The sequence below is a fragment of the Nicrophorus vespilloides genome, unplaced genomic scaffold (assembly GCF_001412225.1).
Source record: "Nicrophorus vespilloides isolate i.1.1-1 unplaced genomic scaffold, Nicve_v1.0, whole genome shotgun sequence".
In the NCBI taxonomy this organism is placed as follows: domain Eukaryota; kingdom Metazoa; phylum Arthropoda; class Insecta; order Coleoptera; family Silphidae; genus Nicrophorus; species Nicrophorus vespilloides.
This window is the reverse complement of record NW_017100108.1, coordinates 355717-381141: the sequence shown is the minus strand read 5'-3', so window position 1 is coordinate 381141 and position 25425 is coordinate 355717. Positions and strand designations below refer to the sequence as shown.

At 31.3% G+C, this 25425-nt stretch overlaps 4 protein-coding genes across 5 annotated transcripts; 2 read left to right on the top strand and 2 right to left on the bottom strand.

The window, feature by feature from the left end:
- The first annotated feature begins 2558 nt into the window (after positions 1-2558).
- LOC108568356 lies at positions 2559-2998 on the top strand. Its single transcript, XM_017929392.1, has 2 exons — positions 2559-2727; positions 2784-2998. The coding sequence occupies exons 1-2, from the start codon at positions 2634-2636 to the stop codon at positions 2960-2962; spliced, it is 273 nt and encodes a 90-aa protein (XP_017784881.1). The 5' UTR covers positions 2559-2633; the 3' UTR covers positions 2963-2998.
- Positions 2999-3042: 44 nt separating this feature from the next.
- LOC108568353 (myosin-IB) lies at positions 3043-12025 on the bottom strand. Of its 2 annotated transcripts, none has more exons than XM_017929386.1 (16): positions 11986-12025; positions 7806-7953; positions 7636-7751; positions 7502-7572; positions 7237-7445; positions 6999-7181; positions 6744-6944; positions 6425-6684; positions 5455-5776; positions 5103-5385; positions 4584-5046; positions 4242-4528; positions 3852-4189; positions 3695-3795; positions 3539-3638; positions 3043-3315 (listed from the first exon to the last, which is right to left on the bottom strand). In XM_017929386.1, exons 2-16 carry the CDS (start codon positions 7929-7931, stop codon positions 3301-3303), a joined length of 3075 nt encoding a protein of 1024 aa, XP_017784875.1. In that variant the 5' UTR covers positions 7932-7953; positions 11986-12025; the 3' UTR covers positions 3043-3300. The 2 variants fall into 2 exon arrangements, with proteins under 2 accessions (XP_017784875.1, XP_017784874.1); XM_017929385.1 differs by lacking the exon at positions 11986-12025 and adding an exon at positions 8277-8376.
- A 7550-nt stretch (positions 12026-19575) lies between these two features.
- LOC108568336 (chymotrypsin-1-like) lies at positions 19576-20556 on the top strand. Its single transcript, XM_017929346.1, has 3 exons — positions 19576-19674; positions 19755-19941; positions 20000-20556. Exons 1-3 carry the CDS (start codon positions 19638-19640, stop codon positions 20508-20510), a joined length of 735 nt encoding a protein of 244 aa, XP_017784835.1. The 5' UTR covers positions 19576-19637; the 3' UTR covers positions 20511-20556.
- A 3101-nt stretch (positions 20557-23657) lies between these two features.
- LOC108568339 (uncharacterized protein F12A10.7-like) lies at positions 23658-24342 on the bottom strand. Its single transcript, XM_017929350.1, has 2 exons — positions 24041-24342; positions 23658-23981 (listed from the first exon to the last, which is right to left on the bottom strand). Exons 1-2 carry the CDS (start codon positions 24236-24238, stop codon positions 23703-23705), a joined length of 477 nt encoding a protein of 158 aa, XP_017784839.1. The 5' UTR covers positions 24239-24342; the 3' UTR covers positions 23658-23702.
- Between the last annotated feature and the right edge of the window lie 1083 nt (positions 24343-25425).

Here is a 25425-nt window from a genome sequence, read left to right as displayed (position 1 = left end):
CAAGAACTTAATGACTTATGCTGAAAAATGAAGATGACACAAGAATTAAAAATGACTTAAGCAAACAGAAGCTGACATATAGAAACATTTTTGGATCTTCAAAGTATATTGATTGTGGAGTGTATAGTGTCGGAAGTTGGTTGGAATGTTAAACCAACTTCCGACACTTTATACAATCCACAATCAATATACTTTGAAGATCCAAAAATGTTTCTATGTGTTGAAAAACCATTTTTAAACTAAATTTTTCCCTTCCTCCTACTTCATCACTCTTGGAAGCAGGGAACATTCAGTTTCAGTTGCTAGTTAATAAATTCGTTGGGGGGAACTAGAAAAAATAAATCCGTTAATATGTGGAAACTCTTTATTTTAGCTTTTGTGTAAAAGATTGAGGTGAAAAATTAGCTTGCTGTAGTGCAGTTGTTGAAGTATATGGCAGCCCTGTTTTTGCCTCTGCTTTCCACGGTGGAGATTACTCTTTTAAATGAACGGCTAAGTTTATATCCTAAGGAGACAGAGCTTAGTAGGTTAGTGTGTGGATCGATGGGTTCAGCCACAACAATGAATGGACCTGTATCCTCGTCGGAGAACATGTTATTGTTAGGGGATGTTGTCTTGTTATTGTTCACTAATTTTCACAGGGCAGTCCTGATTATAGCTTCAACGTCTATGATTTTTCCAGTTTTTTTCTGCATTTAGGAAATTATCAATCTCTGTTTTGAGATCTGGTGAATCTAAAATATCATCTAGTTTAGATTTGTCTGTGCCACTGTCTACAATAATGTTTATAAAACTGAGTTCTCTGAAAATTGACATTCGAATTTGGGCAACAATTAACATTGTTTACAAATCTCATTCCATTGATAGCTTCTTTGGCTTCATACCATTGTTGTAAATGTTTAGATTTCATAGTAACTGAATTGATTAAATTCCTATCTTTGTCTTTTAATATTTCTAGATTTAAACTGTCAAACAATTCATTTAAAAACCCACATAGCACATAATGAATTCGCTGAAAAGTGTCTTCCATTTAGACAAGATATGTTCCCTATAATAAACAATTCCATTGATGCACTTGCTGACTGACTAAATACTTGCACTGCTTTGAAAAGTTTCATCATTGGTATTTTTTTTTCAGGAAATACATGCCTTGCAGTAAGTTTATGCATCAATCTTCTTGTTGTCCTCTTTGGTGCAACAATGAAATATGCAGTTTGAATATCTTCCCAACTGGCAGTGTAATCCTCTCCTTCCACATTAAATTTCAAATCTTTATTCAACAAATTGTTTCTCATACATTTTATGATTATGACTGTTAATATTTCTGTTAATCTACTTACAATTTATTTTATAAATTTTACTATTATAGTGGATTTAGTTTCCTGAGTAAAACTATGTTACAGGAAATTTCCGCTTTTTATATATGCTTTTAATCATAAACACTTGAGAATGATCAGCTATTCTGTTAGTTCTTTCAGAGCCATCATCCTCAAAACCACTTCTAGGTAAATAGTCCAAATGTGGAGTTATCGACACTTCATTGAAAATTAAGGTGACAAGCATTTCTTCAATGCTACTATTGTCAGTAATATGTGTCTTTAGTGTTTTGAATATGCAATCATTTAATCCAGGATTTATTCTGATCCTACCATTAAAGCTCTCAACTGTAGTAATTGTCGGATGTGAGACAAATATTTATAGGAGCATCTGCTTTGTTGAAAAATACATAAAGCCAATACTTTGCCTTCTGCAGAATAGTATTCTCCTCTAATTTTCCTTCTTGCATTCTGTAATTGGTTTATAAGACAGTTTTGTAAATTTTCATCTAAAATTTTCAATTCTCAATATTCTGCCTTATATTCCCTATTTTTTTTCTAAATAAACTCTATTATATAGTGTCGTTCTGCTATTTTTTATCATTGTACTGATCTTTTTTCGTTTTTTAGTATTTAAATTATCATTTTCAACCATATAGTGATTTTCATGAATATTAACAACATCCATTTCTTGATCTTCCATAATATTTGGCATTACTTGCTTATTATTCTCAGAATGAAACAAAATTTTCCAATGAACTATTGCACACTATGGAGAACAAAATGACCTTAAACAAGTAGTTTGTTAATTAAAACAAATTGTTAAAGGAAAATTACTTACTTGCTTATAATTCTCAGAATGAAACAAAAGTTTTCTTATGAACTATTAAGCACTGCTGATGAGGGGCATCTCAGAGGACCAACTTTAAACCAAAACAAAGCTACATAACTTCAATATGATATACTGTTGCTTATTATTCAAGATTTAACAAATGGCAGTATATACGATACTTACATTTAATAAATTAATAACTGTGCTTTACATAAATATAATTATATAGAATGGATGATTAATTATTCAACACTTGTCAATGCCTAAAATGTAAATCAAGTAACTGATGTACCCCTAACTCATGCAAACAAAATCTCGAAATTACCCAAATGGTTCCAAACAGTCCGATATTCCGTTGCCAACTGTTGCCAACCTTTAATATAATACCCAAAGAAAACTATTTGGTATTTTTTTATTCATAACCTCAAAAGTTGTGTCACATTTGTGTATCCAGTTTAATACTAATTGGCTTATTTGTTGCTACGATGGCTCAAGGGAAGCTAAAAGTGAAAACCAACGTTCCGAATAATTCAAAGAACAAAAACAAGAAGAAGGGAAATGCGACAACGCCACGTTCGAGTAAGTACATATATTATTTTTATTTTAAACAGATTTAATAGAATTTCCATCTGCAGGGAAACCAATTCAAGCTAAAAAGAATAAAAATGAGGAAATCCAGAAGTTGAAAAAGGTGATCACAAAGACTGTGAATAGGGCTGCCGAGGATGAGATCAGAGAAAGATCAAAAACCAAAACAAACTTATCAAAAGCACAGGAGGCTGTTGTCAAGCACAATCTTACACCCACAAGTTAAAAACACAAAATATATTTAAATAATATTTATTAAAGTCAATTGCACATAAAATAAATATTAAAGTTATAATCTAATCTGTTTTCTTTAAATAATTGTTGCTAAACTGCATCAATTTTATATAAAATGTGTTGCACATTGACTGAATTAATTATTGCTTAGATTATATGTATGAACTGTTTGTAACAAAATATATGATAAATAAATGTAAATTTATACATTGTAAAAACTTTCAATTGTGTGGGGGAAGTAGGATCAGGTAGGTTTAATTATCTATAATTAATGGCACTGAGTTTGTGAAGGCACTGCGGAACCGTGAATCTCATTGCTTCAGTTTGGAATTACGGTGTTGCTCTCTGAAATTAACGATATTTTATTAGAATCTCATATACTAACAGCAGTGTAATTAACTAACGCTTGTCATTTGATAATCATTCATTTGTGAATAAATAAATTCAATGTACATTTCAAATTATGAGAGGTAATATGTTATATTTGAATATTATTTAGTGCGCATGAAAGTTCCATAACTTTCAAGCGGTTATGACGTGAATTAGTTAATAGTATCAATGTACTTACGATGAGTAAATGACCCGTGGGCTTGTCTTTCTGTATGGTTTCTGGATTACCAACAGTAACCTCGATAATTCCGGGCTTTCCTTTCATGTTGTGCTCAATCCTAATAACAATCATTGTATTTTATGTGACTTATGTCAAGTTACAGTTAATACTTACACTTTCTCATCTACTACGCTGAGCATGTTTTCATTTTTGGTAAAGCTTACGATTTTAGTTACGCATTCGATCAGCTGAGGAATCTCCAGGATTAAATCTCCCTGTAAGAAACGGCTCTTAGCTTTAACTATCTATTATTATTTTGACAATGCAATACCTTATCCTTTTTGATCATTTCTTCTGGAATTTGGACTAGAAGCACTTTATCTTTTTGGGCCGTAACCAGTAGGTTGACTACGTTCAGTGGTAATCCGTGCTTTTGCGTATAAGAGTTTCCCTTGGTCTCGATAATGTAAACGTGTTTCGTGGTAGCAATCAAAATTCTGTCTCTTGCTTTGTATCCGTGCCTGTCGTATTTCACTGCCGAAGTCGAATACATGATTCTCTCGCCGTTCAAAGACTTGCTAAACAATTTGTATGCTTCTTCCTGTTCGCTAGGAATGCGTTCATTTTTGAACCATTGCGGAATACTGTTTTTGTAGCTTTTCTTGTGACCTGAACGTATATATGTGATTAGGATATTGCCGAAAATATTAATTAAATTTACCGTTTACGCTGAACAATTTCTCTGCGAGAACTTTGAGCTCAAATTGCTGTTTCCTTTCAGCAGTTAAATTCTTTCTGTAAATTCTACTCAAGTGCAGCATGTGATAATGTTGTATCAGCTTGGACGCTTCATTGCAACTAACTGGATGAGGTGGCCAGTACTTGATTAAGACAGAGTTCGGCAGATTCTTGGATAATCTTATTAACCAATGCTTCTTTGCTAAAGCGACGAACTTTTTGTTAATCTCAGTTTCGGGCCCGTTGCGAGTGATGAATCCCTTAATGAATCTATAGAGAATAACTTTCAAAATATGTCATAACTATGTAGGTACGTAGATCTTACCTTCGCACTGTTTCCACGGCAGCCTTCCTACGTTTAATGGCCTTCTGGGCTTGGTACCTTCTATACCACTTTTGGACAACGATCGAAGCCAACTTGAGCTTTCTGTACTCTTGCCGTTGCTTGTATCCTTTCCATGTAGCTTTGATGACGGACACTAAATCATGCTTCTTCCTTTGGAATGCATCCTCGGTTTGGAACAGGCTTTTAGGGTATCTTATAAAGATTTTAGTTTTGCCCATCTTGTATTCATCATTTTCGAAGCCGAGTGAACAGATCAATTGTTGAACTCCGTCTTTGGCGTTGCCGTGCCAATGTGGCCAAGTCTGCTTGCACAAACACTTGTACCTCTTCAAGAACGACTCGTAGCTTCTTCTGTACGCGAAACCTGCCCTTCGCACACGCAAATTTTCCATCAATCCCAAATATGTTACTTGATGACTCACGATGTCCACATCAAAAAATGCTATAGAATAAAGAGCAATGTAAATATTATACATAATTCTATTTTAAACTAGTTACATGGTCGTTTATCGTCGTTGGGCTTTATACAGCGAATGTAGTTGGGTTCCTTATCAATTAAAATCTTCATTAAATCGTTGACGGATTTCTTGAACTTGGTGAATGCGGTTTCTGGTAGCCTCATGGACATCACCTCGCTTTTCGGGAAAATGTTTTTGATGATGCTGTGCTGGGAATTGGACATTGCGTAGCGCAAATCTCTAAATAACAAGTCGTTATTTTTCTCGATGAAAGTTTTCACGCTATAGACCACTGGTCCGGCGTAATGAATCACTTGGAATTCCTGAAAAGCCAACGAATTCATATTACAATTTACTTACAAGTGAGTACTATAACACTATAACTAATTTACATTGTTTTCAAATTTCATCTGCTTTTTGAGCATTTTGTTGAAGCCCTTGAAGTGCTTGTGTCCTTGCAGGTTCTTGTTTAGTTTCTTCAGCAAGGTCAAATCGTTTGTGTTTCCAGGCACCAGGCATTCTTCGTCCATGATGGAGATAATGCCTTTGAACTTCATCTCGAACAAATCGCAAATGATCTTATTATCAAAATAATCGATATTGTGCCACTCGATACCCTCCTTGAGATATTCCTGTTGCTCTTGCTTTAGTGTCAAATCAATGAAAAGCTGCTGCAATTTTTCATTGCAGAAATTGATGCAAAGCTGTTCGAAACTAAAACAAATTTAAAAGTTTAGATATTAGAATTTGTCTGAATATTACGATTATCTGAAACGTAATTTATTATTAAGCAATAGAAGTATGCACCATAGATAAATATATATGAAATTTATAGAAGGTTGATGTAATTACAAACAAGTATATAAAACTTGTTTCTACAAATATTATTAAGCATTTAAATTGCGCACTTATTTATTTGACTCCTAAAATTGTGTAATACAAATATGGGCATTTATCGTTTTGTGTAAATGATTTATATTCTCTATTATGGCATTCTGTATCTATAATTGAATTGAAAATATTTACTGATAATTTTGATAATATAACCAAATTAATAACCGTTGATAAACAAGTAAATTATGTGCATTTATGAACATTGAACGTCCTTAAGGTACAGGATGATAAATTATCCATTTATTTCTAACGATTTTCTATTATCACATTATTATCAAATTTTTGTAACTTCTTTTTTAAAAAACCGGTATTTCGAACATAATTTAATAAGTTTATAAAATTAATAAAAAATATATATATGTAAATAATTATGTATTATTAATATTTGAAGTTGCAATAAATTGTATTAGCAATTGTATTAGTATAAATATATTGGGTGTGTTTTTAAGAGAAATAATCAAAACTTACTTGTTTTTTTGGAATATTTCGAAACCGTAAATATCCAGTATTCCGATAACGGAGTTCTTTCTTTGGGTATTGGCCTGTAGAGAACTGTTGATCTTCTGGACTAACCAAGTGAAGAGTTTGTCGTAGATGGCTTTAGCCAAAGCGTCTCTGGCATAAATGGCGGTCTCACGATCCAAGGGACTGGTCACTACATCTCCTTTCGCGTCGATGGTTTTGTGGGTCAAAGCGTTCTTTAGTTCTTCTTTATCACAATTCAAAAGCTAAAATGCAATAAATTGTTATGAATTTGGTGATCAATATTGAATAATTAAAGATATACTTTGCAGACGGCATCGATTGACTCGTTATTGTTGACGGAAGCAATTCCCTCCTCTTCGACGAAGCCGATGTTACCTAAATGCAAAATGCTGGCGATAATCTTAAAAATGTCAATTTGCTCCTCGGCTGTGAACTCGATGATGGTCAGGGCTTTGTTGAGCTCCTCGAACGCGCTTTTTTCTTTGTTGCATGTTCCCTTTTGCTGCGAAGATATCAGAATATAGATATTGTATTCGATGTTGATGATTTAACTTACACTATGACTAAGGTAATAGTATGACTCTAAGTTCCGCTTAAGCAGCAGATCGTTGAGCATGGTATCGCTGGCGCCTGCAAGAAGTTGGTAAAAGATGTGGAAGTTCCTCTCACCATTGAACTGGTTGATTACTCGCGATTTCTCCAAAAGATAATTCAGAATGTTTCCTCCCACTGGGTTTCCCTGCGTACGTTAATTTCATTAAGGACTGATCATGTTAGGTTTAGCGCGAACAAACTTCATAATCGAACTCGACGTCCATGTACTTTCCGAACCTGCTGGAGTTGTCGTTGCGAGAGGTTTTGGCATTTCCGAATGCCTCGAGCACGGGATTCGATTGGAAAAGCTTATTCTTCACCTTCTCCACTTGACCCTTGGACCCTGTCACCTCGGCGATGTACTGGAGCACCTTCTTAGAAGCCTCCGTTTTTCCAGCTCCAGATTCACCTGTACGAAAAAGTGGACACAGTTAACATATTGTCAAGACATCAAAGTAACGTTACCAGAAATAAGGATACATTGTTCTCTGTTCTCTTCAATCAAAGATCTGTAAGCTGTATCCGTCAATGCGAAGCTGCCGGAATAATAATATATTTTTAAATAGATTCATATCGCAACTTTAGCCGTCGCTACTCACATATGAGGTGTCGTCTCAAAAAAGTGTTTCTTATGGAATTCTTTGGCATACTGCGATGAGTAGATACCCACATCTTTGTAGGGATTCACCGAGACCAGCACCGGTCCAATGTTCGTCTACAAAAATCAACACGTAACGAATTTCGCAAAAATATCATTGCAAACACTCACGTAAATTAGGTTTTCATTGAATCTCTTCTGCAAGTTATTTACGAAGACTTCTGACGAGTTGAAGTCCTCCAGAAGCACGGCATCCTGCACTCCGACCTTGTCGCGGTCCTTCAAAGAGATCTCCATGCCGCGACCTCAACACCTTATTCTTCACATGAAACAATACGATATGAATCGGTTACTATCATTCCAATCGAACACAATAAAAGATACAATCTTATCGCGAGATGACAGATTATTATTTTATAATACAAATGTGGGTGTTGCGAAATTACAAAATATCGATTGCATAATAGCCGTTTGCAAAATCCGCGTTCTAAACTATTTTCTGCATGCAGCAGGATTCTGCTGTTCTTTCGACGAACGCAATTAAATGAGACGAGCGAAAAACATAAATTGCAATCGATTGACGCAGATTCGACTAATCCTATCTACATAGATTACCAATAATTAAATAACATAAATATTTACCAAAACGGGGAAAGCGGGAAACGATGTTTTATACAAATACGTGGATTAACTTTTGTCTGCGCTCTTTTCAGTCTGTTGTTAATTGGCGTGAAGTGTTTAGGCGCATGAAGTACAAGGGACTGAAATAATTTTGCTTACCGCTTTATCTAAGTCGATGATAAGATTAGATTCCCATCTGACTGATATAAATAAGCTCAAATTGCGTGAATTTTGTTAAAAACATGCATATTTATTGTGATTAGGACGATTTTCTCAGTTGTAGATATATCTGAAATGAGATTTTCTTTGATTTAATTAGTAAAATTATGTACGGTGGTTTATCTAGTAAACAATGCATAGAGGAAATCCTTGGATGTTATCTGTAGACCTATATAAATGCATTATAAACAAGGTTTTCGCAATTTTTTTCTTTTAAAATAGCAATGATGGCGTCCAAATAAATTATCAGCAATCAAAACTGAGTTTAAAAGAGGAATGACAAATTGAATATTTTCTCATTAGTCGGTTTGAATTTGCATAACTTGAATGACAGTTTAAAGCACACATTCCATTAGTAGAGTTTACAAACATGACAATCATCTCCGACAATGATATTATATCGCTTTATATTTTATCAGTTGAATGATGTAATTAGAGCTATATTATTTCAAGCTATAATTAGATTTCTCTTAATAGCAACAAGTATTTTTTTGACTTACTAATATTTTCATTACATGGTAACGACAAAAAAATAGTGACAAAATGATGTATCCGTTATTTAAAATTATTTTTGACAAATATATGATTAATATCATTTTGAGAAGTGAATAAAACCCGTGTTTTTTAAACTCTGACATTTTCACATATATTTTTTTATATTTAAAGGGTTAGCCATCTTTCTAATATTATTTTTATTTGTAATAAACTCACACAAGGCTAGTAAACGAGTATTTATTATGAAGCTTAATATCATTTCTAATAAACCATCTAACATGTCTGAATAAAACATGTAACACCCATGATACCATCCATGATACCAATATACAAGGTTCACACGAACGCATATTGATGGATACTAAGCCCGTAAATGGGTGGAGTGAGATGTAAAAAAGTCTTGAGGTTAAGAAAATAAAATATGCACTATTCAGAACGCATGCTTATGTTTGATAATAATTCAATAAGTCTTGAAGTAATATAATTCATACTATTAGTCGTTTTGATGTTTGTTATATTGTTAGTCAATCTAACATTACTGTCACCAAGAAAATCATGTGCGAAAGATAATGAAAATCATCAATCTCTGTAGACTATAATAAAACTCAAAGAAATGTCATTTGCTTATCACTTTCTATTATCTGTCAGATTCTAATCAAATTTTTCATATTGGGTAAATGTTATAATATACCTTTCATAATAAATAGACAAAGACAATTATAAAATAATTTCTAGGACTTACACAATCATCTCAACTTCTCTCCGAAATAAACAAACAATTCTAAAAATCTTCCAGACAATCGAAAAACGGAACTCAAAATCAATGGATAAAAACTCAAAAAAAGGAGATTCATACGTGATCTGTATCTATTTATGAAAAGAACAAGACAAATTGGCAAAAATCTTTTACTTTTTTGCATGCACATTTTGATTTCTTTTTTTTGCATTATTTATATTTGGTTCTTTTTTTATGGACAAACAGAAAATTGTTTCTTTTTTGGAATTGACAAAAGGACATAAGTATTTGCATTTGTGTAAAATTTTAAAATATAGTAATTTTCAGATTTTACAAATGTTCTTATTATTGGCACTAATTTGGGGCAAAGGTCAGATTTTAAATCATGTATTAAAAATAAAATTCTGATAATCCTGAAATAATCAAAAAAACAAACATATTTAACATTGATACATTGAATTCAGATTTTTTTTTATATAAACAAAATATGTAATTAATACATTTGTTAATCTTATCAGCTTTTTATTTAAAAAAAAGTTACTCAAAATACTCAAGTGTGACATGTTCGTTCACTTTATATATTATCCACTATAAATGTGTTTTCAATACACTCAAACGAAAATAGCTTTTTTTGTTTTTGTTTCAACAATAGAGATTAGTTATTACATTTATAAAACTAATTTATTGAAACATTTCTATTGAAACTAATTTGGATAGCCTGACATCAGTCTTTCTTTCTCGACGTAAATCTTATTTAGCACGTTTTATTTTTATATATATAAAGTAACAACTTTTGTGAAAACTATTCAAGTTCAATTTATAATTAAAATAAATTAATAAACGTAGATAAACTGTAAACGCATAAAAAGTACCATAGAAAAACAACAATAATTCATGTTCAGAACCAAACACGTCAAAAACATTTACACTAGAGGTACCGAGTGTCAATTTGACACCCTTTCGAACTTTGTTATATAATTTCTCAAGGTTAACATTATCATATCGCTATTATCTTTTATGACTTTTTCTAAAATATGCATACAATTTTAATAACGATTGCTTAACGAGTTGAATCCAAAATTTTCGGATTTTTACTCGTATTGTGAAACATATTCAAAAACACACATAACATGTGTACACAAGTTTTAAAAATGATGTAGCCAGCGCGCAATTTGGGACTTCCTTCTGCAACTACGATAATGCTCGATATGATCTTTGGTGGTCAGCTCTTCCGATATCATTGTTATTTACCATCCAGCCTCATGATCTTGACCAAAGACACAATTTCGTGGAGACAACGCTCTCAGGCCAATGTTGCTTCCAAGCAGAAGTGAGGGTTTTTTTGGTAACACCTTCCCACGAGTTTTCGATTATCTTAAGACAGGCAACGATGTGGTATTTCCAAAACTCTCTGAGAGTGAGATTAGTCCCTTCAATCCCCTCAAAACAACACTTTTTAGTGTGGAGCGAGTCATTTTTCTTAAAATTTGTTTTGCTCGTTATCCGAATTACTCGTTATGAGAGGTGTTTTGTTCGCATACGGGTCGCATACATGTAAAGTTATTTTTATTTGGAGAACTCAGACAAATTTGAATTTGGACAAATTTATTTGGAATAAATTTATTAGGTAAATTCGAATTTAGGGCTCTTGCAAAAAAATATATTTCAGCTTTCAATATAAATAAAAAACAACTTGGTTTGTGTGCACCTGCAGCACCACGGATTCCGTCTATTATTATACATCAGAGTCTAAATTAAAATACTATCATAATGTTATATACATATATAAGTTTAATGTAAATAAAAAATATATCAATAATTAATAATTAATTGAACTTTAAGATTGATTATATAAAATGAATAGACAATGAACAGAGAGATATGCGACCATTTGAATGGCATTTGATATAAGCGAACGGCGCTATCTAATCTCTGCAACGAAATGAAAACATCCAACAGCGGTTTCTTGAATGATCGAGCATATTATGTGGATCCGATTAGAATTCGATGCGAGAGCTGCTTTCGTTTCCTAATTGATATTAGATTGCAGAAACACGTCGAGGCAATTTCTTAACGAAAACGGAATTCCGCTTGCATCGCTTCACATCGTATTGCAATCGCGTTCGCGCGCCCCGACCGACCGGAAATACGGCCATGTTCGTACGTACACCAACTGTACATCAGCCGTGATGTAACGCGTAAATCGAACGCAAAAAATAGGAAAACTTCTTCGTTCATTTAACTCGTAGAATCCATTAAAACTTAATTCGAGTTACTTACTTAATGACTTTTGCCGTGTTTTCGTTTGTTATTTGTTTATGGTTGAGCTGTATCGGAGCATTCGCGAAAACGCACTGCGATAACGACGTATACGGTAAGAAGTATGTAGGAAGCGAAAAAGTGAACTGAACCTTATCGAAACATAAACAGCCCAATTAAAAGGCATTTTTGTATCGAAATGCAATTGCAGTGAAAATACAAAATAAACGTATTTTCAGCCAACAGTTGCGACCAGTAACGAATAATAAAATCAATAATTATCGGATCGCAATGAAAGTGTAACAAGGCAGGAAACGATTGTTCGTGTTATGTGGAAGCAATTTGTTAAATTATATAGAGTAAAAGTGCGAAAGAACAAAGAGTACTTCTCTTCCCGTTCTCCATTATTATTATTTTTTGTTTCCTGCTCGAAGAAAGTCCTTTTACGGCGGCGACGGTGGTAAAATATTGAATGCCTCTTTATATATACATATGCACACATGGGAGACGACTTTCTTTTGATTTGTAAACGGAGAACATATTTCTTTCGGTTAATAAGAAGCGTTTTCTGGAAACTGCGCTTTCCCAAGTGAAATTCGCAGTTTAAATTTGCGGTGTCTATGTTGATTGATTGCCGTCTACTCTACACAAACTCGAGTTTGACTACATCGAAACCTGCTATTAAATACTTACCGTATGTTACTGTTTTAATGATGCACTTTTAATATTTGTCTAATATTGTGTGCGTGTGCGTTAAACATTGAAATAGTTTATATTACTGCTGTCATCGCGGTTAATACGGTGTAAGACGTACCAAAATATACGTGAATTGTATTAGCATTACTCGATATTGGTATAATCAATATAAATTTTTATTTGTATCTCATATAAATATTTAGACGCAGGTTTTTTATTGTTACTCTAAAAATAAATTTTACCTCTTTACAGTTTTTATATTTCGGTTGAAGTAACTTTGAGAATCCTGGCTTTAAATTAATCTAAACGATCAGTTACTGTATTTTAAGTTATAAAGGATCTACAAATAGAACTATTTGAGTAGAATCGTAAAAAATAATACTGACTACTTGGCAAAGAATATGTATAATAATTAAAATATGTTTAAAAAACACCAAAACTATAATTCTTTATGCTGATAGCAAATGTTAATAAATAGGACAGGAAATATAATTTCAAATGGATTATTGAATTACATTGAATTAGTATAAAGGTTCGTTATGTAATAATAGTAATTATTATAATTTTTGGCTAAAATAGGCACACAAATAATACCAATATGAATTATTATCCCCAAAGAAAGAAATGAAGTTATATTATAAATTTAAAAAAATAAACATAACATGATTAAACATAATAATTCTGTATGAATTAAAAGATAAGAATATACAGTGGAACCTCGCTTAACGAGCACCTCGCATAACGAGCATTTGGCTTAATGAGCGGAATGAATTATTTGAAAAATGACTCGATTAACGAGCGACGTTTCGCATAATGAGTGACGACGAGAAGTCCCGGATTGAGCGCCATTTTTAAAACTTGTGTACACATATTATGTCTATTTGAATACACCTAGGTATTTCCGCCCTATTTTTAAATTAATTAATAAAGTATTTGAGATTATCTAAAATCGTTCAAATGATTTTGGAATGTTTTTCTATAACTGCTAAATCAAAGTGAACTTTTCTAATTTCGTCTTCATGTTCTTTGTCTTCGTTGCTAACAAATTCCTGTGATAAAATATCATTTTCTGCATTCAATAAATTTCTAATCGATTAATTGAGCTATTTCGATAACTTCATTTACAATCTTTGGTCATATTTTGCGCCAATCTCCATTTAGTAATTTCTAAGTGACTTCGTTTCAAGAACTATCAACGTTTATAATTTCTGTAGTTTTTCCAAATTGTAAATTGGATTTTTTTATATTAAATGGAGTTTGAAATTGTGAAATTCGTAATATTTGTTAACCGAGTTATTTGTATATTTAATTCAAAAATGAACTATGACTTTACATGAAATGCATGTTCATTCTGCATGAATGAATTTATAATCATTTAATCAGATGCATTTCGACTTTGGAACACTAATCTTTCATATGTATTCATTAGTAAATTAGATACATTTTCATAAATAATTACTTCAACTTTTCGTGCATTTCGTCGTGTCCCATTTTGTTAGAAAGTCATAGTCGAATAATTTTCTCGCAGATTTTACCGGTGTCCTCAATTAGTCTCAACCATTTAATGTTGCATTACATTTTATTAGGTCGCTACACAAGTAACATAATTTTGTAATCAACATTTTCACTAAAAAAAATCAACGATTTCTTATAAATTTTACTTAAATATTTTTATATTTCTATTGCACAAAATTAATTATGTATGTATTGGTTCCATGACCAGAACAGCGATAAAACAAAACTGACAAAAAAAGAATAGTGACTAAACAGAACATCGGAAAAAAAGTAAAGTTCAAGCAAAATAGAAATATACAAATGATAAAGATTGAATAAAACATTCATTATAAATTTGTGTATTTAGATGTGTTATCTATATAACTTAAATATTTTGTTCTTCTTTGGCGTGTTTTTTTTTAGTGCTGTTCAGGTTTGTCCGTATATATTATATCATGGGTTTTGTCATCTTGTATAGTGATTATTGTTATTAGTTCTGGAATATCAAATGGTAATGTTTTTCTCTCTTTTAATGCATAGTAATATATTAAAGTTTGCTTTCCTGATCGATATTTCAACGAGATATTTAACAAGACAAGAGATGGTGATATTTCAATCAACAGCAGCAGATTTTAGAAGAATAATTTGTAAATTCGGGTACGGTCTTAAACAGTGTACCTCTTTATTTAATATATTTAACAATTAATAAATCTGAAGATGTAAGAGTCTCCAAAATACACGTTGAATATAAGAAAGGTTAAATAAAATTAATATGTAAATTACCAATACTTTTAATTAATCATTAAGTAGATTATGTTCAAAATATCTTAAATATTACTTCAATTGAAAACGACACCAATAAGTCAGGTGTAGTTATTGTACACGAATCAAAAATATTCTAAATTTAATAATGATTAATAATATTTGTTCTGAACATTAGTTTTTGATTAACATACAATGAAGTAACAAAAATGGAATATTATTTATATATGCGACTACAGAATATGGTGCTGTATCAATTAAACTGAGTTAATATAAATCTAATAAACAACATCAACATAAATTATATCTTCTATTATTTATCAAATCGTATCTAAAACTATAAATAGATATTGTAATTTATTATGAAAAGAGTATTCTTTGAAGATTTGTTTCAGTTATTGTATTAGTAGAAAATAAACTTTTGTTTATATTTTAAAATAAATATCGATTCATAGTATTTGATTATCGATTAATAGTCTATTAGGTAAAAATACATTTAAAAAAACTAGTATTATTTATATGTACAGCAATACTTCACATAGTCCGGATTCATTAAAATCCAATTTAAAATGATCAAAAAAAAACAAAATTTTAATTCAGAAAAATAAAAATAAATCTCGTGTCTAGTTTCGTGTTGTACGATTTGTTTTATGTGGTTTTAAAGTCCTCGATTTGTTTGGTTTTAAGCAGGTATATTGACGGACTATGCGATGTATTGTTGTACTAGCATTAATTATAGCATTAAAGAAAAAGAAGGAATATTCATATGAAAGCTATGAAAAAGAGATTTCGGTCATTGGTTTTATTCAAATTATTATTGTAAATAAATAAAAACTATGTACTATCTCGTTATCGTTTTCTATCTAATCATTTTCATGGTTTTATTATTATTATTATTTCGTCAATAGATTTAGAAAAGGTATTGTTATGAAACAAATTTAACATATATAATTCGATTAGTGTACTAAATTTGTAAACAGCAAGAAAGTGCTATTAATAATAAATATTATTTCGTGATGCAATATAATTTAAATATTATAAATAAAAGTTATAATAAAACTCTGTTCTAATTACAAAACGTACTTTCTAAAAACTTTATTAAATCGAAAAACTATAATGCCTTTTGCGTTAACACTTACTATAATTGAGAAGAAGGTTGTTTCAAATATGAAAGAAAGCAGAATCCCCAAAACTCACTAATTGTGCACTGATTAATTGAATGTCATCGACGGAGTGAATCGTCACTGCAAAGCACAGAAGAAAATCAAACGTTAAAAAAAACTAAATGGAACTTCGGAAAAAGTATTTTGTTTTGTGATATTTGATCGTGCGGGTCCCAGAGGATGATGAATTTAAATGTCAGCGATGACAAGCGCCTGCTCAAGCCAACTCTATACCACAGCACACGGGGACACCAACCGCACGCAGACTGTCATCGCGAGGAGGAAGAAGTCGACTGGAGTTCGACGGGAAGGAAATAGCCGAAAGAAAAAGTAGAAGACCAAGAAAACTAATAACAATAAAGCACGGAACAGTTGCGATGTGAGGAGTGGAAAGGTTGTTGCACGATATCGATGCAAAACAAAGAATCAGCGAATGTAAATCGTTTGATTCGAAATTTTTTCATTAGCTGATGCAAAACAATGGGCGTAATGGGCTAATTAAAGCGAATTCTCGATTTGAAGATCGCAACACTGAACGTGAAAAAGCGGAAACCATTATAAGAATTATAACTGAAGATTACTGGGTTTCAAGGAGTCACGGCCTTTTCTATTACTCATCTTCCTATTCTTCAATTCCGTAAGCGTTTGACCCATTTTCGTTGAACGCAAACTTCGTGCATTTGTGAAATATATCTAGTATTGCAGTCATACATATATAATGATAATGTAATTTTAAAATAATCATTTCTAAATTGAATTATCAGGATTAATAAAATGTATACGTTACTTTAATTTATTATTGCTTTTAAAGAATTGCATAAAACGTATTAGGTTACAAATCTAATTTGATTAAAAAAATAATATTTTTTACAATATTTTTCTTGATGGATCATGTATTGAAAATTTTATTGTAGTAAAGCATCATCAATTTAAAAACTCGTTCAACTCGTTTACATTTTAATTCTTAGAAAGAACTTGATATGACTATTTATAAAAATATATACCGTTTACGGATAAAAGAAAATCTAATTCTGGATCCAGTATTTTAGTAAGCAGTTATAATCGGTTGTCATGGATTTCGAAAACATTCAAATTGAACTAGTAATGTGCAATATATGACCTATGTTATTAAATTTTGTGTTTAATTAAAATAATAGTGCTGATACAGTATTAGAAATCATAGCCACACAAAATGTGAGAATACACTACAAAGTAAGAAAGCATGAGAACTGTATGCAAAATATAAATGGAGAATGCATTTGGTAATATTGTAATTCTGTTTTTATCATAATTTTCTCTGTGATGTTAATAACTAAATTACTTTTATTATATACATGCATCAAACACACGAAATATGACAAAATCATAATATAAGTACAAATTCTGATTAAATACATCTTATCTTTATAATTATTATGTTGGGTAAATTATTAGGAAAACATTGATATTTACATAAAGAATGACTCATTGCCTAATAAATAGTATTTTATACTGCTGTACGTAACTCTGATAGCTTCTATAATTGTAATAAAAAGTGGAAACAAATTTATTATTAATGATAAACATAATTTATTTGCGTGAAATTTAAAAAAATAAATAGTAATACAAATAAAAATAGGAGAAAAACAACTATAGCAGAATTAACAAAATTTAATCTGTAATATTGTTGATTTAAATTTTACCTTTTCTCAAAATATTTCTTTAATCGATTCACACTTTAATTCAAGTACTGTTTTTTTTAAATAATCATTAATGATAAACTAAACTATTTATTATGAATTACAATGTACACGTGCAAAGATTCTTCACATGAGCTTTAAAGAGGAAGACAAGACAACACTAGTTTTATACATAAAACTATTTCGAATAATATTTCCAAAGTATAAATGAGAGTACATATTCGTAGAGGATATTAAATTGTGTATAGTACTATAGTAAATTTGTATTAAATAGAAAAAAAAATGTAAACACAAAATAATTGATTATAAACAAAGAGTCGAACCGAAATTAATTTCATTTCAGTTTACGTACCAATTAAATGTTTATCGTTCTCATATTCGGTGTGACAAAAACGCCCAATATGTCGTTCTATGTTTGCGGCTTGGTTTCTGCTTATTAATAAATAAATTCTTATTTTTATGGGGTGTGAGTTGTGATTGTGAGTAGGGTTTTATTTATATCGATGAAAAAAGAAATCGGAGTATTCAAAGAGACCTCGTTGATTTCTCTTATACATTGTTTGTTTATATACTCTATTAACAATAGGTCGACCAATACAATGTCGAATAATTATTTTTTTCCAATGTCTATATAAATAAACCAAAAGACTAGCACCGACATACTACCATCAAAGAGCATACATGATAGAAAGAGATTATGAATTAATTTAATGAAAAAAAAAAATTGAACCAAAATTTAACGTAAATAAAATTTAGTTCCTGTTCTGTTAAAAATTCCGGTTAATTTCGGTTCGGTTTGTTGAAATCTTCCATTCTATATAGCCACCTTGTCCTAAACCGCTAGCATTCTGTTTTCAACTGATCGCGGTTCATGGCCTGGATACCAGTCCGGAAGGAGTTAGATTCGCTAGACTTGTTGGTATGTCTCTCGAATACGCCCTACACATAGTAGTCCAGAGGGTTTAGGTCGGGACTGTTAGGAAGCCAAAAGTCCTTCGACCAAAATATGAGACTGTGCTTCATAACGTCATAAACAGTCGATCTTAGGTAGCCAAAAATTTAATAATTTCGGTGACCGACGTCCCAAGAAAAAAATGCGACAGCTAACATAAAAAAAAAATTGGTTTTAGGGCCGTAACTAATATTGTTTGGGGGCTCCATAATTCGCGGAGCACTGGGCATACGGTCGTAGCAACATTACTGCTATTGGCCAGTGGTCTTTCCGTCCTACAAAATACATGAATTATTAAAAAAACAAAAAATAATAGGAAAAACGTTGAGTTATGTTGCAACTATTTTTGCACTAATAAAATTATTATCATTAGTCACCTAACCATTTTAACTTATTTATGAAGTATGCTATTAATTATATGATGTAATGATCATATATACAAATAACAAGTTATAACAACATTTATTGCAAAAACTAAATAATTTATAAATAGGGTGGAAAGGCGGACTTTTCTTTATTTTTACTTTGAATTATTTTCCTTTTTAAAGTTTATAATTAAGTATTGTTTTTTGGGGTTTTTCCGTGCCATTTACACAGAAATAAGCAAAACCATTGTGATTTTTTAAAATAATTATTAGTCCTTTCTATGTATATAAACATATATGCATTGAAGTATGTATGTATTAGTAGTATTTAAAGTTCTGAATGAGCATTCCGGATTGATAAATCATAAATATGTTGAGTTAAAAATGGGTACCTGAAAAAATTCGTTGTATTTCAGTAATGGCAATTACCAACAAACCGATGTGATACCGACATTTCTTATCGGAAGCCTCGAAATGCATAAAAAGTGTAAACTGTTAGAATTTAACTCAGTCCAACTTATTCGACCCTGTAGGAAAGCATAAGGTGTACACAGTTACAAAAATGGACAAATTAATGTTAATCTTGTTATTAGTCTTTCGTGAGTGACAGTGATTATTATTTTGAATAAATATATTGAAGTGTATTGTTTCTGAGCATCTAATTGAACATATATTTCAGTCGTTGGCTTTGCCGTCAGCTTGAAGCGCGATGATCGGATTGTCCATGGATTCAATGCAAATTATGAAGATTTTCCGTACATGGTGTCGATGAAATTTTTAAAAGATGGAGACACCATGTTCTGCGGCGGAACATTGATCGCAGACCGATGGATTTTGACAGCAGCTCACTGCATATTCAATATCAGGTTTTGTGTATGTAAACTGTTAATAGCTGCTAACTGGAGGGCTTGTTTTTTTTTTTAGATTAAATAACATTAAAGTCTATACGGGAAGCGGAACCATTTTTCAAAATACGCAACAAAAAGTAGAAAAGCTTATACCGCACGAGGATTACATTCCGAAAGTTACCGGCAACGATATAGGTCTGATTCGACTGGCCTCGCCTGTAGATGGGATCACATTCGTGGAATTGGAATCGGAGAAAAGAAATGGCACGGGTATTTTGGTCGGATGGGGTTTCACCGAACATCGTAAGGAGAGCAGAAAATTGCAGAAATTGGACGTTAGGTACGGCAACTGTCCGGAATCTTTTGCACGGGCTTTGCGCTTTGATTCTAGAAACTTCATCTGCACTTCAACTGAAAATGGGAAAGGTGCTTGCGGAGGAGACTCCGGTGGTCCTTTGATCGACTTTAACAGCAAGAAGCAAATCGGTGTTGTTTCTAGCGGAGTTCCGTGTGCCAAAGGATTTCCAGATGTCTTCACGTACATCCCTAAATATTTAGATTGGATTAAACAGAAAATGAAAAAATAAATTTATTTACTAGAATAAATGCATGCAATTATAATATATATTTTTAATCTGCTACAACCTACTAGTTCATGTCTAATTGACATGGTAAGCAATTATTTTGGTACGTATTAATTAGTAATGTTATTGACGTTATCGACCTAGCAATAATGACCGGATGTTAATTGTGCAAGTAGATATTTTTTATGTCGTATTAAAAATAAATAATGGAATAATTTTTCCTGAAGGTGAGTCCCCTTCAGGAAACATTATTCCATTATTTATAGCAATGAAAATATAATTATACTACAATAATTACTAAATTCTAAAACTATTTTCTTTGTAAAGACATATAAACTGTTCATTTCTATACAATGTCGTTCTTTGAATTTTGTACAGCATTTTTCGGGCAGATTAGATTTAGATTAGATTTAATAGTGTTCTTCACCTATCAGTCTAAAAAGTACATAAAAGTTTAAGATGGACAATCATTATTTGTTGTGTTCCTTTCCGGGCTTTAGGCCATACTGGTATAATTGATGTATGTGTTGGATTTCTCTCAAGTTTATTTAGGGAAAGTGAAAGATTGGTGTTTTAAAAAACCCGGTTCTCGACTTCTTGATTCATGGGTTTCCGAACGGTAAACGGCTGAAGGAAAGTCTGTGCGTTACCGGAGTTCGGCTACTGGCTATCTCAGATATGGTATGGTTGGTGATTTTCCACCGTTGTTTCACAAAAACGTTGTGAGATGTTTCTAATGTAGTCTTTCATGTATGAAAGGTTCGCTTCATTGTGCATGTCCTTTATCTTCGAGTATTTAGCTTTGTTCAACGCAAGTCTCATACATTTGCAGTGATACACTTGGAGCAGTTTAAAATTGGTATCACTTGCACTACACCAGACTGGTGCACCTATGTTAAGATCGGTCTGATGATTATTTTATAGATGATAAGCTTGTAAGTTCACAAAAATAAAATATGTGTGAGCAAAAAAATTTTTATTGATAAAAAAATACAAAAAAATCAAATTTAGAATAAAAATAATAATTATCTTTATTAGTCACAATTGTATCCAAAGGGTTATTGACCTAAGTCTTTTCGCCCTAATAAAAATATTTGACCGTGCTCGCCACTTTAAATCTTTAAAATTCGGCTTCAAATTTTGATGGATAAAAAAATATGTTTGGGATAAATTTGGGAACCTAACTAATACTATTTAGTAGCTTCTATATAACATGTACCTGTACTCTATTTGATCAGGTTATAAAGTCTGACTGATATCATACATTTTTAAAGTGTAATTGAATGATTTATTTTCGTTTATACTATCTTTTTTGTCATGAGCTATTTTTGGAAACTTTAATTAAGATTTTCGTACGACTATAATTTATGGGTGAATAATTCAATTTGAGCAATAATACTCTTACATAATATGCAATTAATGCATTCTTTTTCTAAAACTCTTTTGTAACGAGGGCGCCACACTCTTCTCCAAATATTTGTTGTTTTTCAAGAAAAATATGTGTGTTGACTTACCAACCGACAAGTATATTTGAGAGGTTGAAAACTTGCCAATATTTATTCTCTTAAAATTCAATCAAGAATAAACAATATGTGTTCGGCAAACATGATTTTTTTATATAATAATTAAACTTTTCATTTCCATCAATAATCTTTTGCCATCTTTCCGTCAACTTCAATATCCCATGTTCATAAAACTTCTAGTCTTTATCATCAAAAAACTGAAGTAGGTGTAATTTCACCGTATTATCATCGTCACCAAGCGTCAATAATCTTTGGCAAGTGACTAATGATGTTTGTGGTCTAGCGTGTGGAACAAAACACATTTACAATTGGTACGATTAGGAATACATGAAACGTCGGTACCTTTAGTGCCAAGAATTCGTTTTACTCGTTATATGCGCCGTGTTTGATCATTTTAAGTACACATTTCACAAGATGTAAATTATTAGTTTAATTTTTATAATTTATATTATATATACAAAATTATGAGAAGATGAAGATAGATGCAACATCCCTACTATTTGTGATAGATGTGAAAACGCTTTAAACTAAAGAAAAAATACAAAAGATGAATTATGTGATAACTATAACTTGTTTGTTTGTTAAAGTTTTATTTTATTCATTTACATCGGCAAATCATCTTAACATTATCCGTCAACGTAATTAGCTTATTGATTGACACATAATTTTGTTTCTATAATCACAGATTTATTCCTCTTGGTATTTACTGTAGTCTCGCTGAAACAACATTATTTTCTTATATATGTTGAACCTTCCATTATTCCACGATGATTAAAAACTTGAATTTTAGTATCCAGGGAGATTTAATTAACATACAGTTTGTGTATATCAAGAATAAATCAAGACTTTAATGAGACATAACCAGGGTGCGTCGGTGATTGTGTGCAATGTTTTTCATTTGAATTGCTGGAGTATTTCGATGTTAGAGTTGTTTGCTGAACCCCACGACTGTATTCCATATGACCATACTTGTTTGAGTATTTACTTACATATTAATAATTTATTGTCTAGCGATAGCACTTATTTTCTTGCAAGTAGCCAATATAGTTTGCTGAATTTCAGACCTAATTGTTTTCATTTTATCCAAGTATGTTTCTTCGTCATTCTTTGAGCCAAAGTTTTTTGCTGATTTTATTCACTTTGTAAGTTTTGTGATACAACTTCTGGTTTATTCTCAGATTACATCAGTATTTCATTTGTTGTTGGGAGATCCGATATGAAGATGAGATAGAGAATAGGTCCGAGTACACACCCTTGAGGTACCTTGGGTCTAATTTGAAATGTATAGTGTGGTTAATCGGTACAGCCACAAACTATTCGAAAAAATATAGATAAAAACGATCAATCTATAAACAATTTCTGTACAATTTTTTTGGAATTAATTTTTATTTTTCTTGAAGATTTTATTGTTTTTGTTTATTTTTCGCTTCCAATCACGTTCTACAATCTGTTTATATATAAAATTTACATATGCTTGAAAAATACATAAAAAAACAACACTTATTTGAAGTCTGTAAATACTTTATAAAATTAACATATTGCAAATTTGATATAAATCTTGACATAAGATTATGCTTTTAATTAGATAATTTAAAATTAATACAAATTAAACAAGATATGTGTATATATCAAAATATTATAATAGGCTTAGGTCTAACTGTCATCTGAAAGTTTACCAGTAACCATAGTGACCAAAACCTGAACCGTAGTATGGATAATTATAACCGTAACCATAGGAATAGGGCCAACCATAAAAGCTATAGGGGTAGTATCCTCCAAATCCATAGCCTCCATATCCGTAACCACCATATCCGTAGCCACCATATCCGTAGATACCCCTCTTCACAGTCTTCTTGGCATCAGCAGTCTTTGGTTCGATTTCTTCGACGTCCTTTTTCGGATCTTGGCAATTCACCAAGACGAGCCAAATACAGATCAACACAATGAACGCCTGAAACGATTTAATACTGTAAAATATATATTAAAATATGTTGGTTATGTATATCTCACCTGGAACTTCATCTTTTCGAACGTTGAGGATCCCCGATGTACGACTGGATATTTTCTTGTGAGTTCTTTTATACAAATCCAGTATAGAAACATGGCGATGTGGGGACACAGGCCACGACACAAATCTACCAAGGTTAGTGGGAAACCAAAAGAGCCAGTAATTGTTCCCTGTGATCTCGCGTGCTTTTTGTTTTCCATCCGACTGCCGATTTCTGTTATTAGAAATTTCGCAAAGCGTCCGTAATTGCAGGTGATGAGAATAGAAAAATATAGACTATAGGAAATGACAGACGTTTACGAAAATAATTATCTCTAATTGAATAATTCAAATTCCACTCCTTAACATATTCATTAACCTGCAGGTTAAATATCCACCCACGATGCGCATGAGTTCTTCCTACCTTGTAATACTCGCCAATGCAATGACTATCTTGAATTAATTGACTTTGAATCGAATTGTTTTATTTTTCAAATATATTCGAATATATTAAATTAATAAAAAAAAAATTAAAAAATGTTAGATGTATTTATTTTTCTCTCATAATATGCATTGAACTAATTACTGCAGATCACGCAAATAAAAAAGAAGGACACCGATAATGAATTATGCAATCAAATTACTGTAATTATGCGACTTACTAATTATGTAATAAAATCTTAAATTTCACATTACCCATCAAAATGAAACCTAACATTAAAAATGATTGTTAGAAAAAGAAATCCTACAATTTTATTTTAAATACAAGCATTATAAATTTGGTAACAGATACATTAAAACTTATCAAAAATATGCTTCAATTATATTAATAAGAAATTGATATAATTAAATAGTATTAATGCCAAACATGTTAATCATTTTTTAATTTTAATATTAAATATACTTTGAGTGTAATGTCTGTTAAAACCTGCAACTAATATTCTTGTAACTTTTGTAAAGAAATAAGCTTTGTGTGTCAATAATGTTACTAGTATATAGTAATAATTTAATTTTCTTAAAAATATATAATTTTATTTTATTAACAAAGATTTATTAGAAAATGTAATGAATATTTTTAAGAATGCAAACTTGAAAGATCGAGGAAATGATCCCAATTTTGGATCGTTTAGACCAGCGGTCGGGGAACTTTTTTAACCATTACCCCAAAATATTATTGCGTAAGTCGATATTACCCTCCCCCATTCTGAAAAGAAAACAATCAATGTAAATTTTAAATAAATATTATTTATTGAATTAATTTACATTTACATATTTATAAAAAAAGTTACATGAAAATAGTAACAAATAGTAATAGACAAACAAAATAAAATTCTTAAATTTAGAACAAACAAAAATTAATTGAAAACTTTCCCCCTTCAGGTTTTGGAAAAATGATTTTGCTTCATGT

Coding starts and splice junctions, on each gene's coding strand:
- LOC108568356 (XM_017929392.1), top strand. CDS start 2,634: ATGGCTCAAGGGAAGCTAAAAGTGAAAACCAACGTTCCGAATAATTCA. Junction 2,728..2,783: donor TGCGACAACGCCACGTTCGA/GTAAGTACATAT, acceptor TTCCATCTGCAG/GGAAACCAATTCAAGCTAAA.
- LOC108568353 (XM_017929386.1), bottom strand. CDS start 7,931: ATGGAGATCTCTTTGAAGGACCGCGACAAGGTCGGAGTGCAGGATGCC. Junction 7,182..7,236: donor ACGTCGAGTTCGATTATGAA/GTTTGTTCGCGC, acceptor TAACGTACGCAG/GGAAACCCAGTGGGAGGAAA. Junction 3,796..3,851: donor AAATGATCAAAAAGGATAAG/GTATTGCATTGT, acceptor CGTTTCTTACAG/GGAGATTTAATCCTGGAGAT.
- LOC108568336 (XM_017929346.1), top strand. CDS start 19,638: ATGGACAAATTAATGTTAATCTTGTTATTAGTCTTTC. Junction 19,675..19,754: donor AATCTTGTTATTAGTCTTTC/GTGAGTGACAGT, acceptor CATATATTTCAG/TCGTTGGCTTTGCCGTCAGC. Junction 19,942..19,999: donor CACTGCATATTCAATATCAG/GTTTTGTGTATG, acceptor TTTTTTTTTTAG/ATTAAATAACATTAAAGTCT.
- LOC108568339 (XM_017929350.1), bottom strand. CDS start 24,238: ATGGAAAACAAAAAGCACGCGAGATCACAGGGAACAATTACTGGCTCT. Junction 23,982..24,040: donor TCGAAAAGATGAAGTTCCAG/GTGAGATATACA, acceptor AAATCGTTTCAG/GCGTTCATTGTGTTGATCTG.